The sequence below is a fragment of the Gymnoscopelus braueri genome (assembly GCF_963280865.1).
Source record: "Gymnoscopelus braueri genome assembly, chromosome: 20".
In the NCBI taxonomy this organism is placed as follows: Eukaryota; Metazoa; Chordata; class Actinopteri; order Myctophiformes; family Myctophidae; genus Gymnoscopelus; species Gymnoscopelus braueri.
The window spans coordinates 2,890,705-2,909,070 of record NC_137622.1 but is presented as its reverse complement, the minus strand read 5'-3'; the positions used below and the strand labels follow the sequence as shown (position 1 = coordinate 2,909,070).

At 41.3% G+C, this 18,366-nt stretch overlaps 2 protein-coding genes across 3 annotated transcripts in view; one reads left to right on the top strand and one right to left on the bottom strand.

Annotated features, from left to right (window-relative positions):
• fgf20b (fibroblast growth factor 20b) overlaps positions 1-18,366 on the bottom strand; it is a gene marked incomplete at its 5' end in the record, with an annotated part of 338,476 nt that overhangs the window by 146,549 nt on the left and 173,561 nt on the right. The window lies entirely within an intron of this gene.
• Positions 1-18,366, top strand: part of slc7a2 (solute carrier family 7 member 2) — a 33,467-nt gene that overhangs the window by 10,862 nt on the left and 4,239 nt on the right. The window contains exons 7-12 of one of the 2 annotated variants that reach the window (XM_080417010.1): positions 418-640; positions 2,637-2,773; positions 6,844-6,946; positions 15,241-15,455; positions 17,150-17,316; positions 17,879-17,987. In XM_080417010.1, the coding sequence (XP_080273136.1) occupies positions 418-640; positions 2,637-2,773; positions 6,844-6,946; positions 15,241-15,455; positions 17,150-17,316; positions 17,879-17,987 (954 nt within the window). Of the gene's footprint in view, positions 1-417; positions 641-2,027; positions 2,168-2,636; positions 2,774-6,843; positions 6,947-15,240; positions 15,456-17,149; positions 17,317-17,878; positions 17,988-18,366 lie in introns of both variants that reach the window. The other variant, XM_080417009.1, reaches the window with a different exon arrangement.

The following is an 18,366-nucleotide window of genomic DNA, read 5'->3' as shown; positions in this document are numbered from 1 at the left end:
GATGATGTCACTGGTAGGAAGGTGTGAGCTTGTCATTAAAACCAATAAAAACTAAATTACATCTAAGCCTTCTTCAAAAACTAAAAACTAAACTAAACTAGCAAGCCCATGTTAAAAACAAACTAAAACTAAACTGAAACGAAATAAAACATAATGGTTGCTGTCGAGCAGAAACCGTACGTTTTATATAATTTCGTGAATGAATGCCCGACTTCATCATAGTGTCGCTCAAAAGTAGTGAAAAGAGCCGATCTACAAGTTCACAACACGTCGCTGTGTGACACGTTGTGAGCTTCCGGATCCGTTATTTTCACTATTTTATATCATTTTTGGAATAGTAATTAAAAAAAGGAACGGTTTTGGACATTTACACCTGACAGCGACAATGTAAAACTATAATAACCTTTGGTGCTACAGGTGAAGAGGTGAGGAACCCGCAGAAGGCCATCCCCATCGGCATCGTGGTGTCGCTGACCGTGTGCTTCTTGGCGTACTTCGGCGTGTCGGCGGCGCTCACGCTCATGATGCCCTACTACCTGCTGGACGAGAAGAGCCCGCTGCCCATGGCCTTTGAGTACGTGGGCTGGTCGCCCGCCAAGTACGTGGTGGCCGTCGGCTCACTGTGTGCCCTGTCGACCAGGTAAAAACTATCCACGTGTTCTATTAGATCTATGTGTCTGCTACATATCTAACCACTTAAAGCCTATTATAGCGTTCTTATTCTGGGGGAGGGGGACATTCGGCGAAAATAGCCGATCTATAATCTCACAGCTTGTAGATCGGCTGTTTTTTGGGGGGGGGGCGAAGAGATTTTGTGTAGGGGAGGAAAAAAAGGAGTGGCTCTACTGACCCCGGTCAACTAAGTATATAAGGGTTTAAGTGGTGAAACACTTTCAACAGGGCGTCCCTATTTTTGGGCAAGCCGATGATGGGCTGTGAGCTTGTAGATCTGCTATAAATGGTAATGGTATGCGCGAAATAAGGACGCCAGTTTGAAAGTTGTTAAAATCTGTTGAGACAATGGGATTGGTCACGGGTCTTACATCAGTAGATTATATTAAAGCACGTGTCCGTGCAAAGAAACGGGTGATATTTTGTGAAGGAGCTGCTACCAGTAATTGTGACTGAATATCTTTGTTGTATCTCTCAGCATTGGATTGATTCTCTCTTGCTTGAAGCGGTGGGTGCAAAGCTTCAGTGTCTTTGTTTTGAGACATCTGCTCGGCTCGATTTATGATGATAAATGATAAATGCGATGATGACGAATGCCTGCAAAGAATCAAAGGCTGGCAGTGTCTCAAAACATGCATGATGTGATTCTGTCTTTCTTCTCTGGAGGGGCTGCTGTTTCACTCCCCAGTTTGACCATATAATCACTTCACCAGTCAAGATCCTGGGTCCAGGTTAATGGCATTACACATCTTCCTTCTGAATTTGCCCCATTTGCAGGCCGTTGTGAAATACTGCTGCTTACGATTAGACCATTATGTTAAGAAGGTGATATTTGGTCTTGTCTTATGAGGGATTTCAGCCTACAGAAAAGAAAGACACTCTTGACTTTGATTATATTGTGCGTGTGTGCGTGTGTGTGTGTGTGTGTGTGTGTGTGTGTGTGTGTGTGTGTGTGTGTGTGTGTGTGTGTGTGTGTGTCTGTGTGTCTGTGTGTGTGTGTGTGTGTGTGTGTGTGCGTGCGTGCGCGCGTGCGTGCGTGCGTGCGTGCGTATGTGTGTGCGTGATGTGTGCATGCGTGTGTGTGTGTGTGTGTGTGTGTGTGTGTGTGTGTGTGTGTGTGTGTGTGTGTGTGTGTCTGTGTGTGTGTGTGTGTGTGTGTGTGTGTGTGTGTGTGTGTGTGTGTGTGTGTGTGTGCGCGCGCGTGCGTGCGTGCGTGCGTGCGTGTGTGTGTGTGTGTGTGTGAGTGCGTGTGTGCGTGCGTGCGTGCGTGCGTGTGTGTGTGTGTTTGTGCGTGTACCTCTGGGGCTTTGGACTAACTGGGTGCTGCATGTGTTTGCTGTATCTGTCTCATGCAGTCTGCTGGGCTCCATTTTTCCCATGCCTCGTGTAATCTATGCTATGGCCCAGGACGGGATTCTTTTCAATGCCTTAGCCCGAATCAATGCTAGGACCAAGACCCCGCTTATTGCCACAATGAGCTCCGGTGTAGTCGCAGGTGAGAGACGTGGGGGGTAAACGTCCAATCACATCACTGCTGCTCTGTCTATGTCCACCGATCAACTGTGAAAGATCCAAGTCCACCGTGCAACCGACCGCAAGTTCAGCGGTTCAGCTCCTGTTGTTCCTTTATTCCACTGACACGTTTTGATCTACAACCATCTTCGTATTCCGTCAAAGATTGAGATTATTTTGTCAATTTAGGGATTTCATGTGTCACGTGTCGTGTACTTTGCTCTCTCACAGTTGTGTCGGTGCGCAATGTAAAGCCTGATTCATACTTCGTTGCTCGACGGCGTCGCATGCTGAAAATAGCAGACCCACAAGCTGACAACGCGTCACGTCCGTGACGCGTTGTCAGCTTGTGGGTCGGCTATTTTCCGCATGCGACCCTGTGGTGCGACAGAGCATTAATTAGGCATGAAGTGTATTTGTTTTTTTTAACGTTGAACCATCTTCTTCACCAGCCTGTTGGGCTCCATGTTCCCTCTGCCGCGCATTCTCTTTGCCATGGCCAGAGATGGCATTGTGTTCACTTTTATGTCCAAAGTGAGTAAGCGGCAGTCGCCCGTGGCAGCCACCATGGTGGCTGGCACCACAGCGGGTAAGAACCCACCGAGGCCAGGACTTTAAAAAAAAACAAAGGCTCTTTTCGACTACAAGAACTAAGTGAAACACGCCATGCAACGCATTTCACGGATTCTGTCTCCATACATTACAGCTCTGTTTCAAATTATGTTCTCAGAACCTAATTTGGGCCCTGCTCAGGAGTTGGTACAAACCCACATAACTCAGAACTTGTACTTTAAAATCTTTTCGAAAACAGCGAAAATAGCCGATGTACAAGTTCATAATGCAGAGCAACACGTTGTGAGCAGCACGGAGCAACGCGTTGCAACTAGATTTGTTCCGATACCGATACCAGTATCGGAAAAGCTGCCGATGCTGCCTAAAATGCTGTTATCGGTATGCCAGTCTATGCCATTCTGATACCACGTAATTTATCACATGATGTTATTTAATTTACAGTAAACATGTATTTTGTATTAATCCTTCAGTTGCACTACTGTTTTATACTCTTACTGTGTACAATTTACATCATCATTTTACTAACTTGTGGCTGCACTTTAACAATTATTAATGGAATTGTTATTTATTCCTAGATTTGTTTTCGTTACACATTGGTATCGGAACATCTCTAGTCACAACATGTCACAACGCCTTTTATTTTGACCTACCTCCTGATTGTGGTTATAATTAAGACGTAACCAATAATCCATCGCAGAACTTCACGGGTTCTAGGGAAGTTTCAGGTCCTTGGAAGGTTCTGCGTTAACCCTTCGTAGTCGAAAAGAGCTACATGTGACAGCTGGTTGTAACAGGGTTACATCTCTGATTCTCCTGGGTTTTGTCTTTAATTTTTGTTCTTCTCATTGTGGTGTCAGGTGTTGTGTGAAGGTGACTGCATGACAAACCTGGTGACGGTGTTTCCAAAACAACTTGTAATCAAAGCCGGCGATATCGAGTCTGTTTTCCATAATTGTCGCAATCGGGCAAAAACCTCATATCTCCACATTTTTTATTAACGCCCTACTTCATCATACACACATGTCACACAAAAGTAGTGAGAATAGTCGATCTACAAGCTCACAACGCCTCGCATCGCGAGGCGTTGTGAGCTTGTAGATCGGCTATTTTCACTGTTTTTAAATGTTTTTAAAATTATAATGAAAAAGGAACGGTTTTGGACATACAAGGTTTCCACCCGAAAGCAACGATATTCTACTAGAGATCATACTTCCTAACGGCACCACTGTCGCCACTGCAGTCCATCACTTTTTATCCAATGAATACTCTGTACTATCTGGTATTATATACTAGATCTCCAAATTGTCATTAATACCAAAGACATTACTGAAAGGATCTGAGGGTGATTCCACGATTAAAATAAAACATATACTAATTGTTAGTGATATCTTTTGTTGAAAACAAAAAGGTTTCTTGTTAAAAGGTTAAAGCTCTATATTCTGATAGTGATCATTGACTACAGTGTCTGTTCAGTAACAGATGGTATCCTGTCTAACCAGCTCTTTAGTAAACAGAAAATACATTTTCTGGTGGGTTAAAAATATCATCCAGTCAGGATGATATTAATAACTTCCAATTTCACTTGTTTATACTGTATCCTATTTGAGTTCCGTCTCCAGATTGGATAGAATTGGTATCCTGGAGTGCTGGAGAGGAGTGGAGACCCGTGTTATTGAACAAACACTAGTCTATGGCAATGATTACTATGGAAATACAGAGTTATTTAACACTTATTTTAACAAAAAATATCACTTCCAGCACCTTTAACATAAGGGACTATCTGACAATATTATGTGAAGAGGAAGAGGTATACTGTAGCCCTTTGAAGACATTAAAAACAAAAGTATACATGGTATTACAATGAAAAACATACGTATGGTATTACAATTAAAAACATTGTCTCTGTCGTGTGGAAACGTCCAAAACTGTTACTTTTCTGGATTCAAATTCAAAAATAAGTAGCAGATCTACAAGCTCAAAACTGGATCTGCTACTTTTGATGCTTTTGTGTGGGCTGTAGTATGATCAAGTAGGGTAGGGTGTTAATTAACAAAAAAACACAAAAAGTTAAAGATAAGGCGATAGGAGGTTTCAGCTCTGAGATGAAATATTTGCAGGGGGACCATGTGGTCACGCTGTGCCCACTGTGTTGAGGGCATCCGGTCCGGAGAGGCTGGATGACCCGGTGGATCCACAGCGGCCTGATACACACTTTGATGTGAGCAGGTGCTAACAACAGGAGGAACACAGACTGGGGGGGGGGGGGGTCGGCACTAGAGAGGGACTATAGAGCATAGGGCAGTGGTTGCGGACCCATTTTTATGAGTAAATATCCCACTTTTTTTCTTACGTTTCCTACAAAATAGATGATTTTACAGAAATAAAAAATCTACAACATTTTTCAAAAGAATTTCAGAAACAGAATACAAAACTAGAAATGTGTGCTCCTCGGAGCAGAGGTCTCCGCCAGGCCGAGTTGCCTACTCAGGCCGTGAAAATAAAAAATGAAAATAGTGAAAATAGCCGATCTACAAGTCCAACATGTCCAACGTCCACTTGTAGATCTGCTTTTTTCCCCACCATTTAAAAAAAATAGGGCTTAAGTAGTAATTCATCATGTATTTCTGTAAATTTGGGTCCCGGGGAGAGACACCAAAATTTACCTTTTTTTGGGTCCCGAGATGAAAGACTTTGGGAAACTAGACTAGAGGGGGTCTCTAGAGGGGTCTCCACAGGGTTGTTACACTAGTGGACACAGGACCGGTGTGAGTGTTTGAAGCGTGCTGGTTGTCAGGTGTTGAGATAGAAAACACAGTTTTCATAATCACACCCTAGGAATGTTTTTCGGCTATAACAACACGTCTGTAGGCAATCTAATGTGCATCTGGTGCAAAGCGTGTGTGCGGTGAATCCACTGACATAGTGAAACCTCAATGTTACATGTTTTACATATCGTCGCTGCCGGACGGAAACCTTGTATGTCCAAAATCTTTACTTTCCAAGAAAAAAAGAACCTGTGTTCCAATGGATCCATTGTAGTTATTTTGTCATAAGTTAAATACGTTTAATTGGTTCAATATTTTTCAAACCCACTGACACACTTGCAGATCTACAAGCTCACAATGAGCCACTCCCACGATGCAACAAATTGTGAGCTTGTAGATTGGCTATTTTCGCTACTTTTGTGCGACACTGTCATACGACAAAGTAGAAATGTGGAGATACAAGGTTTCCAAATTCCACCCGACAGCAACGAGAGACAATATACGTGTACAGGAAAATAACACACAATAACCAAGAAGATCTGTCACCAGCTACATCATGACTAAATAATACAATGAAAAGTAATCCATTGATATTTAGTTTGAATGGAAGCTACTTCAGTGGATACATCAATAATCAATAAAAAAAAAGGGTAATTCTGATTATAATTGTTGTGTCGTCATATATGTGAGATGAAATTATGCATTTCATGTTATATTCTATTTTCCGTTATTTGTGAAATTATGTGATGTGTTTAACACAGACTATTGCAAGAATAATGTCAATGTTTTCATTGTATAGCATATCGTTGCTGTCTGGAAGAAACCATTTACCTCCATATTTAATTTAATGTTTTTGTTTTTCATAAATGAATGCCATATTTTATACTTCATCGTATGACAGTGTGACGCAAATGTAGAGAAAAAATATCCACTCTTACAAGCTCACAACATGTCACATTGCAACACCTTGTGACCTTGTAGATCGGCTATTTTCGCTGCTTTTGAAAGAGAAACGTTTAGAAAATCTTTGCCTATAATGGACATGCCCAAAATAGGCACACCAGGTTTAAAGTGGCTAAGTGTGTCTGTGGGTTTTATGAATATTGAACCATTTAAAAGTTCAAAATAATTAACGTGTGACCAAATAACAACTACGTGGGAACACAGGCTCTTTTTTTCCATTTCCTGGAAAGTAAGAGTTTTGGACGTACAAGGTTTGCCCCTGACAGCGACCTTATGCATTGATGCTTGTAATAATGCATTTTCACAGCCAAATGATGTTGTGTGCTAAACTGTGTATTTTCTCCCCCCTTGCTTACAGCCATTATGGCTTTCCTGTTTGACCTGAAAGCTCTGGTGGACATGATGTCTATTGGAACGCTGCTGGCCTACTCTCTGGTCGCTGTGTGTGTGCTCATTCTCAGGTGCGTCAATGTATAGACTGTGTGTGTGCTCATTCTCAGGTGCGTCTGTGCGTGTGCTCATTCTCAGGTGGGTCAATGTATAGACGTACCGTGTAGGCCACTGGTTCCCAAACAATGGGCCGGGACCCATTTCTGATTTTTAAAAGATTCAAATTTTTTTCTGAAAAAAATAACTAAAACATCAGAAAAAATAAAATCTATACATTTAAAACCCTTTTAAGAAATACTGAAAATAGCATATCTACAAGCTCACAACACCTCGTGATGCGACGTGTTGTGAGCTTGTAGATGGGCTACTTTCACAGTTTTTGAATTAGGGCTTAAGTGATTAACTCATGGTGTAATTTTAAGTTTGGGTCCCACGGGGAGACACCAAATTCTCTTTTGGTTCTTGAGCTAAAGTTTGGGAAACACTGGTACTTAAAAGTGGGGTCCGGGGAGCCCCAGGGGTTCTTCTTGAGAGGGTTCCAGGGGGTCCCCAGCAAAATGAGGAACAGTTTAACCACATAAGCCCTATTTTATACAAAAATAGTGGCCGATCTATTTAGACTATTTTTTGAAAACTTTTGAAAACTTGTAAAGATTTTCACTTACAGTATAATGACATGCCCAAAATAAGTGGTTCCTTTCACTATATTTACATCAATATGTAGTGGTGGTCTCTGCTTTGTCTCTTAGCTAAGGGGTCCTTGGCCTGAAGACACTAGACCGGTCTTTGGATGACCGCGTCATTTTAAAGAACGCAAATTATACAGGCTACAAAGAAGTGAAAGAGCTTCTGAATTGACACAATGAGTTTATTGCGTTGCTCTATTGCATCATGTTTGTGACGTAACAGTGCTGAATGCTCTCTTTGTACGAGGGCTGAGGTGCTTTCCACAGCGCTAATGCCTGTATTTACTCCACCTCTGGGAGAAATAGACCCACATGTCTGTTCTGACTGCTGACCACAGCCAACTGCACCGCTGCCTGGTTCCTGTTGACATGTTTATGAGCTGACCCAGTTTAACCTCTGTTCAACAGCACACCTCTCTGTGTGACTGCGTTTACATGGACTCTAATATTCCACTTATAATCAGAATGACAGCTCAATCAGTACAATACAAATACAAAATCTCTCATGTAAACAACACCTCAATTGGAAGAGAATATTTAAATGTAGTCTGATTAGAAGGAAATTTCATTCGTGAGAGGGGTGGTATACACCTTTTGATAATCAGATCAACAGGAAAATATCAGCATATGAACACTTAAGGTCCTTACACACCGGGGCGAATTCTTCATGCGAATAAATACGTTTTTTTTTAAAACCTTATAAAGTCAATGCAAGCGTCCACATCAGTTTCGCGAAGCGAAAAAGCGTCTTTCAATTATTCGGAACGAGTCCGAATTTTGCGTATATTCGCATATTCGCCGGTGTGTAAGGACCTTTACTCTGATCGTTGGTCTCTAGTTGGAAAACGCACAGAAAGAAACAGGCTGAACCACTTTGTGCAGGTCACAAATAATATTCTGATTAAATGTTTTGAACCATGTAAACGAGGATTACTCTTATTTAGCGTCCAGGTAAACAGTTAAGTTGGAATCTCTGATCGGAATGATTTCATTCTGAACATCAATATGTATATATCAAATTGTAGGCTATAGGATAGAATAGACATGTTCTTTCTATTTCTATTCTTCTTCCCTTTCCTGAAAACTACAATCTAATGGGAGCTTACTTTCAACCACTTCTTTACACCTGTAAACCTGTGATGGGTGTGACAATAAAGTTTAAGTTGCGATAGGTAAGGTTAGTTTAAGTTAGGTTTGTTTAGGTTGGGTTTGTTTGGCTTTGGCTTAATTAGTTAAATTGTGTTGATGATGCATTTTGATGAGCTTTATTGGATGGTGGCGATGTTCTAATGCAAGCTCTCAACAACCTACATGGTGCCTTGTTCATTTAGACACTTCAGCTCAGAAATAACCAGACCGTAATAAACCATTAACCATTTATTAACATATAACCGTTACCATATATGTAATGATATTGCATTCAAGTTTGGCAGTGTGACTCTGCTCATGTGATATTACAGATTCCTGTGCAAACATGTCACAGATCATTCAATCACAACCCCCAGAGCAGAGCATAAATACAGTTTAAAATAAACATTGAACCTTCAATGCCTAATTAAACTACCACATATCATAGTACAATCCATAGAAGCACAGTACAATACACAGAATCATAGTATATCCATAGAACCACAGTACACAGAATCAACCAATAACAATATGAACTAAAAGCCATAGGGAGGAGGCCGGGGAGGTGGAGGGAATTTGAAAACCTACAGCTGTACAACCGGCACTGACAGCCAAGCACATAGAATGAACAGAGAACAGAGGCTGCTTAAATGAACCGCCTGAGATGCACTGTGGGTATGAGGGCGTGAGTGAGTTAGCTTGTAGCAAATGAGAATGACAAGGGGTTGAACGTATGCCTTAAGGAGTACAACTGAATAAGCTTGTTAGCGAGGGGGGTCCGGGGAGTGTGAATGAAGTATATAAACATTCTGCCTTCCGTGTCTACATGAACTATCGTTACACTGAATTTCATTTAGACACTTCAGCTCAGAAATAACCAGACCGTAATAAACCATTAACCATTTATTAACATATAACCGTTACCATATATGCAATGATATTGCATTCAAGTTTGGCAGTGTGACTCTGCTCATGTGATATTACAGATTCCTGTGCAAACATGTCACAGATCATTCAATCACAACCCCCAACACGCGCTCACTTGCAGTGAGCAACTACAGAGCCACACTTAACCTATATGAGAGTTTATCAGTTAAAGCATCAAAGTGACGCAATTTCATTTAAATCCATTTGATATAAATGAAATATGCTACATGAATTAACTATGTGAGTGTCAGCGATGACACATTTCCTTTAAATGCATACCGAAGATGCCCTTCACATCTAAAAGCCGACATTCTGCGCCAGCAGCAACTATTAGATGCACATTTGGCAAAACACTACTGTGTTCTGATGTTAAAGGAAATAAACTATGAAATTATGAATAACTATGTGTATAGACAGCAATGTCTAATTCCTTCTATATGATGGCAGCAATGCGAACCCTTTAGGCAAGTCCCGCTCGCCCGAACGGTGACCTGATATAGAAGGAATACACTATTTAGTGAATTACCCATCTAAACCTACCATCTAAACCACCATTAAGCAGACGTGAGACCCAACACAACCAATGCTTATAAATTTACCTATCTAAGCCTACCACATTAAGATATACGTGAGACCAAACACGACCAATACCTTAGGTTAACCGTGCCTACCAACCTAAACCACTGAAGCATATGAAGACCAAGCTATACTATAAAAGTTACCATAACATCATAATACCACACTATAGCCTACGTGAGACCATAACACGACCGATGCTATAGTGTTTTACCTGACCCCCAACCTGCGCTCTGGCAGGAGCAATTACTTAACCATACGACATCAATTATGCAACTCCTGACTTAATTCCATAATTGATTACACATTTACACTCATGCTTTTGAGCTGAAAGAATTTCATCCGTATTTAACGGATATAACGTTCATAAGCAGCAGATGACCAACGACCCATGGCTTTCAGTGTGAATGATGGAACCAAAGATGCTGCTGAGTTGCAACACCAATCCGAAAGGAGTGAACAACTTGGGGCAAGTCCACATCTGAAGGCATCCTGCTTCCTGGCAGCGAACCAAGCCTTGACATGGCCCTCCCAACATCCGAACAAGGTTCATCTCCCCCAGAATTTAACCGCCGTTGAAGGTAGCGAGACATAGAAGAGAACGGACAAAAGCGGTATCAGTTCTTACAATAATTGATATTCCATTAGAATAAAGCGGTATCAGTTATTACAATAATTGATATTCCATAAGAATAATGAACTGATTTAGAGTGCTTAAGAGGAATTGAAACATGTGACTGAAAGAGAAGACAGGAATGGAAATGTCATGCAAGGGGTTAAAGCTTTCAGTGCAAGAAATGTATTCCCCACATCTAAGAAACCCATAAGATACTGATAGAAACTGCTTCCAAATAATATCTACATTAGTTAAGATTCTTTCCTCCGCTTAGTAATTACATAACTTCTCGCAACTAGCTGCGTTCATCAACACATGAGCCGAGTGATCCAAAGCTACTTTTGAGTCAAATCATGCATTAACTTTTCACAAAATTCACTATCACAATCCCAACATAGAATGAAGCGATTTAAACACCCATGTAATAAGTTCAATATAAAGCAACCATCCCAGAATACTTAAATGTCCGAGATCATTAAACGATCCATACCATTTGACATACGCCTGGATTTTATGGACGCCGTTTCCTTTAGAACATCAGTGTGAGTGGGTTACACAGATCAAGCAGTGAGCAACCGACATGGCTTTCAGTAAGCTTGAACCAGAATAAATTTAGATTTGATTAATGATGACCTGCCTCTCATGACTTCAGCAGAAGTAGATCCAGTTATACCACCAAGGTGATCTTGAGAACTGCTCGGCAATGACCATATCGCTGCAGTAGTTATGAAGACCGGCAGCAACCCACAACCTGAACCTTCCCAGCATCCATGATGGACAGAAGTTCATGCCATCGTCAGAATTGGATCACCATAATGGGCAGTTGCTCAAGAAACATAAAACAGAAGCAGAATAAGTTTAAGCAATGAATGAATATCCCTTTACAAAGACATGTTTAAGCTAAAAGTGAACGTAACATGCAAGTTAGCTCATCAAACAATGAATCCAATCCATAATGCTGATAGGAATTGAAGCAGCAGAGAATCAGATTAACCTTTGTATGCCCTCTAAATGGCACCCCCTAGAGATAATTACAGTTAAAACAATCACCCCATTCACAAGCTTCAATCCACAATGAATAGAAATAGCTACCATTATCTGCTCTCCTTCCAAACTACTTCCATTAACCCTTCTTACATATACTACAATCCTTACCTCACATTACCTGTTAAGCTTTTGACTTGAATAGCAGTACGGTGTCAATGCTACATAATGATATACAACAGCCCAAATAACTATCACAATTTAAGAACAATGACCTTGAATACAGCTCGAATTGAACTTGGTGGCAACCAGAGCATAATCAAGCTAAGCCTCAGCAAACTATCCATATTATTTTATTTGAACCGAATGATTCAACCTATTATAGCTACCTTTAACTTGAGCAGCTAGGCAGTATTAACAGATAAGCCTTTTATTTTAACCCCATTTAGATCTTTTGGCCCTAATGTACTCCAAGAGACCACAACAAATACAAAAATATAATACTACTACGAATGGTATCATGGTGGAATACAGCCGGGTGAAAGTATGTGCCATACCATCAACCAATCTTACAAATACTTCCACAATCCTTTTAATTTACAATGACCTTACATTATCTGATAAACCTTGGACTTTAAAATAGCATAACATCAATGCTTCATTAATATAAAACACAACCAATTATACCTAATGAATCAATTAGAGCCTGTTCTGACCTCAATAAGTGTGGAGGTAGACAAATAGACAGACAGCTAACAATAGCTTTTTTTTAAAGTAGTAGAATCAGTAGCTCGCACTTTAGAACTAACAGCAACCCAACCTGAACCTTCCCGGCATCCGTGATGGAAAGAAGGTCATGCCATCAAAAGCCTTGGATCACCATAATAGCAGTCAATCATGAAACGAAAAACAGAAGCAGTGTGAATTCAAGCAATGAATATCCCTTTACAATGACATGGTTAGCTAAAAGTGAAGTAACGTGCAAATTAGCTTCAGTGCACTAATGAATCCACCTGCATCTGAGAATCAGATTAACCTTTGTTTGCCCTCTAAATGGCACCCCCTGGAGGACAACCCACTACAATTGAAGCAATCGCCCCATTTCACAAGACTCTAAATCCACCATGAAGTAATTATCTATTTAAGCATCTGCAAACTAATCCACCCACATTATAGTTACCTGAACTTGAGCGTTAATTAAGTGAATAGAACAGGAATGCAGAAATAACAGCTTCACTGAGTGGATTAAATTAACTTGAATATCCCATGATAGTTGTGTACCTATTTAACATGACAGTTACACTGCCATAATGCCTGCACATGACCAGTTAAGAAAGAAAACACCCTTACCCTTTCACCTTATTCTCTCACACGGTAGCATTGAACTGATCCCCATGATATGACTGTCAGTTGCATAGACTACAGTACCCAAGATGCATTGCTGTATTGTATGAGACTTCCTGATTACTCCCAAGGAGTAGTCACGTGACACCACCACGCTGTGTTGCCAGATTGTAAGAGAAACAAGCGGCCAAGTCTATAAAAACAAGTCGCAAAACAAATGTTTAGAATATTAAACATTTTTTGCACCATGATTACATATGAATCTGGGGTTCCTTCACATGAACACTGTTTAGTAATCATATTTGCTGTGACTTACAGAACACAATCCCAAAGTCACTTATAATAAGCAGACATGGCAACACTGATTTGATACACATGCTGTGTTTTCCTATCCTGGCTTGAGTACATGTCTGAATTTGACTTCTTATATTATGCCCCGTTGCACACTGATTGTCTACGACAGCCTTGATAAGTATAAACATATTATAAAATCATTTGAGCAAGCAGTAGCAATACAACTGTTGGAAGCTCTGCTTGAAGCTTCAGAGCCAACTAGATAGCACTGCACCATTGTGGGTATTCCCAGAGTCAAGAGTGCCTCAGCAGAACAGCATTAGAACTTAGAAGCAGTACTTATTTTGGAAAAAGATTTGGCCCAAAAATAGCTCCATTACTTCTATACCTTAAGCAAACAATAATAATAATAATAATAATCTAAAATAGCCAAGTTTCATTACCTGATGAGGTAAAGGGGAGTAGCCTACATGGGAAGCAAGTCTGCTGTGTTAACTGTGCAGTGTTGAACAAACAATCAAAGCTTTTACATGGCAACAAGCATGCTATGTTAGCTTTAAGCTACAAACAATTCGATTTTTCCACATGGGAAGCAAGCATGCTATGTTAACTGTGCAGTGCTGTATAACAAACAAAGATTCTACATGCAGCAGCATGCTATGTTAGCTTTAAGCTACAAACAATTCCAGCTTTCCACATGGTAAAAGGGAGTAGCCTACAACCAAGCTTCTACTGTACATTGGCAGCAAGCATGCTGTATTAGCTTTGAGCTACAACAATTCCAAACTTCTACATGGCAGCAAGCATGCTATGTTAGCTTAAGCTATGAGCACAGTAGTGTTAGCAGCAATAATAGAAGAAGCATTGGCTGCTGTAGCAGTGGTAAAAGTCAGCATCATTAGCAAAATCATCTCATATAGCACCAAAATATCATAGAGCAGCACACAAAGCGTAGATAAGCAGCAGATGACAGCTCGCAGCAGCTAGCAAAATGCATTGGTTCAGCAACCAAGGAATTTGAAAATTTGAAAACCTACATCTGTACAACCGGCACTGACAGCCAAGCACATAGAATGAACAGAGAACAGAGGCTGCTTAAATGAACCGCCTGAGATGCACTGTGGGTATGAGGGCGTGAGTGAGTTAGCTTGTAGCAAATGAGAATGACAAGGGGTTGAACGTATGCCTTAAAGGAGTACAACTGAATAAGCTTGTTAGCGAATGGGGGGTCCGGGGAGTGTGAATGAAGTATATAAACATTCTGCCTTCCGTGTCTACATGAACTATCGTTACACTGAATTTAGTTACACAACCTAAAGGCTCCATATGGAACCATTGTAGGAACCCTATTGTACGACGTACCGTACGGTATAAAGCCCTCTATAGTTCCATAAACAACCTTATATTACATTTATATGTAGGGGTGCAACACTTTATTGAACTAATTTGATTTCATCGATTATAAAAAGTAATCAATTTTAATAAGAACAATCAATTTGGGGGTAATTAAAACATTTCAAATCTTTTTTTAAATAGCCAAAATAGAAGATCCTGAAGACTTGTGCCACATTGTGAACTTGTAGATCTGCTATCTATTTAGGGACACTGCTGTACAACAAATTATTAAATAGGGCTTAAGTGGTTTATCAAAATAACCTATTTAGTGGATTACTTAGATTTTTCTTCATGTTGATTCCTTGATATATCATAAACAAAACAATAAATCTTGATTATTCGATTTAACAAAAAAGTAATGGATAGAATAACCGCTAAGAATATCATTTACATGATGTACTTGATGAACCTCCAGGTATCAGCCAGACGGCCCCCTCATGGAGAAGCGGAGCTGCAACGGAGAGAAAGACTTCCTGGCATCTGGCGTGGGCGAGTCGGACCTGACGGAGTCCGAGTCGCACCTCAACATGATGAAGGACGGAGGCTCCGCCCTACAGTCCATCTTCCACCCGCCCCTCGCGCCGTCAGAACACTCCTCCTCACTGGTCAACTACTGTGTCTGCGTGCTGGGTACGCAACATCATCCCCTAGCATCCTTAACCCATTTAGACCTGAGGCCTTCTAAATCCTGACCTAAGTTTTCAGGGAAACAGATTTTAATTAAAAAAATGTCAAAAGAAAATATGTTGCTATATAGCAACAGCTAATGTTACAAAAAGGGTTCCCGGATTGAAAGGTATAACAACGAATAGGTGTCCCAGGTCTTAAAGGGATAGTTCACCCCGAAAATGACTTTTTTTCTATCGATTAGTCTCCGCATGGAGACTTGAATTCATGGATATTTTTTAGTTTTTGTCCCATTCCTAAGACAATAATTTGATGACCGGCAGCGGTTCCGGGAAGAGACACAAAGAGTCTCCTTTGTTTCTCCTACCGGAACCGCTGCCTACCGGTCCGCTGGTCATCAAATTATTGGCTTAGGAATGCGACAAAAACAAAACAATAACCATGAATTCAAGTCTCCATGGGGTGAAAAAGTTTTTTTTGGGGTGAACTATCCCTTTAACCACTATATTGTTGACTGGAGTCCCTCAGGGCTCTGTATTTTCAGTTTTCTGTTATTGTGGGAAAGCTTTTGCAGAAAATAACCAATCGACAAGCTCACAATGCGTCCCAAGTTCACAACGCGACGCATTGTGAGCTTGTCGATCTGCTATTTTCCGTGAAAGCTTTCCCCACAATAGGTATGCTGGGGTTTAAGTGGTTAAGCGTTAAAACACTAATATACTTAGTTGAATGGAGTCCCCCGAGGCTCTATACTAGGCCACCATTCTTTTTCACTCAACACCAGTGGTATGCAACCTGGGGGCCGTGAGGGCATTGCAAATGGGCCCTCAAATAATTGGTAAAACACAAAGATTTATTGATAATATAACATTAATATAAGAAATTAGAGTTTTTTTGTGATGCTGGATTAGTTCCATTTATACGGAACACAATCGATTGATTGATCATTAAGATAAACATGCTCTGAAAATACACACAGCCCACCCAAGATTTTCAAGTGGGCCCTGCTCCAGAAAAGGTTGAGAACCACTGCTCTACACTAAATATCTTTGGTGAAAATAGCCGATCTACAAACGTACAACGTGTCCCTTGATGAAACGCATGTATTGCAGTGGTTCTCAAAGTGGGGTCCGGGAACTCCCAGGGGTCCTTGGGGTTCCAGGGGGTCCCCAGCAAAATATGTTAATACAGCATCACAATCATTTTAACCACTCTATCCATTTATAGGTTGGCTATTAAAAAATAGCTGATCTACAAGCTCACAGCGTGTCACTTCGTGCCGTGCTGCTTCTGGGGTAACCTCACTCCGTCAAATGGAAGAAGCTTGCGACACACATTTTGTTTCACAGCGTACTTGCATCTGAGACTCCGGGCGCAGAATCGATGACAAACGGAGTTTCATTTTTTCAAGCTACTAGGCAGGTGATTGGATGATCCCGCCCCTAGCAGCCGCTGATTGGTTCGTATGCGCAGTGGTTCGGGCAGCTTTACTCTGTGAGCAATCCCAGACCCTCCTTCCTGAAACCAAATGCAAATGAGATTTCCGGAGGGAGGGGGGTTTACCAGGCTACTTCTGGGGGTCCTTGGCACGAAACGTTTTCAGATGGGGGTCCGTCCGTGCAGCAAATAAATACCAATTTGGGGGTCCTTGGCGTGAAAAGGTTTGAGAACCACTAATGTATTGTAACCTTCCACAGTGACGGCGGTGTGTGTGATCAGTTATCTGACCACATATCATGGTTACTCTATCCTGGGTCTGGAGCTGTGGATCCTGGCAGCGTTGGGGGTGTGTATGATGATCTTCAGCGGCTGCGTTGCCCTCATCTGCAGGCAGCCTCAGACCAGCAACAAGGTCTCCTTCATGGTGCGTACAGGCTTCCTTCCTGATGCAATGTCTCAGTGTGTATTAATACGTATTAATACGTGTATTAATTGTGTTGGATCGAGTTCAGTTTATTCCTCAGTGAGTTATACTCTATCGCAGTGGTTCCTTTCTTGCTCCTGTCTGTCCCAGTAGGCCAAGGAAGAACCTCTTCAAAACACACTTTTTGCTAGTACTCCTATGCAGATTTCGCCCAAACCTTCTGGAATCACGTGATCTAGATGTCAGATATTCCATATTCCATTCCAATTGGCTATGACTATGACTGACTTCCATTGTTTGCGGGCCCTGGGTAGGCCCGCTCCGCTCAGAGGAGCACGCTTTTCTAGTTTGTGAATCAAAGGATATTTTAACCTCGTAGGTAGACTATGTTAATGCAATACAAATAACGCAATTGCAGTTGTTGGAGGGGGTCTCCCTACTCTTCTAGTGCTCTTTGCTAGGGCTGGGCCATATGGACAATATCGAAATATTCTTGACCAAATGCCTTGATATTGATATTGTCATATTTTATTGTGATGATTTTCCAAACTTCCACCAACAGGTTCCCCTCCTACCGTTCCTGCCCATCCTGAGTGTATTTGTCAACATTTACCTGATGGTGCAGCTCAGTGGAGACACATGGATACGCTTCTCTGTGTGGATGGCAGTGGGTGAGTGGTCTGGAAATGCCCTGTGCGTGGGTTCCAATCCCGCTCATCCAATCCCGCCCTATGTAGCATACCGTCACTGTCGGGGGTCCTTAACGTGGAAATATTTGAGAACCACTGTGCTAAAAGACCTTGACTGTGACCTTGACCTTGTCATAATCTTCAGGGCAGCCTTGCTAACAGACAGACACACAGAAATCGTCTGTTATGATGGTTAAAGACGGGGTGCCGTGATTTTCAGTGATCCCCCCCCCCTAAAACATAATCATCAGGTATTATGGTTATACTAGGAGGAAGATTTTTTTCAAAAAAGTGTACAGAAATTGTTAAAATTATGTTTTTATGTGGACTCAAAATAGTCAGAGAAGACATAAAACACCAC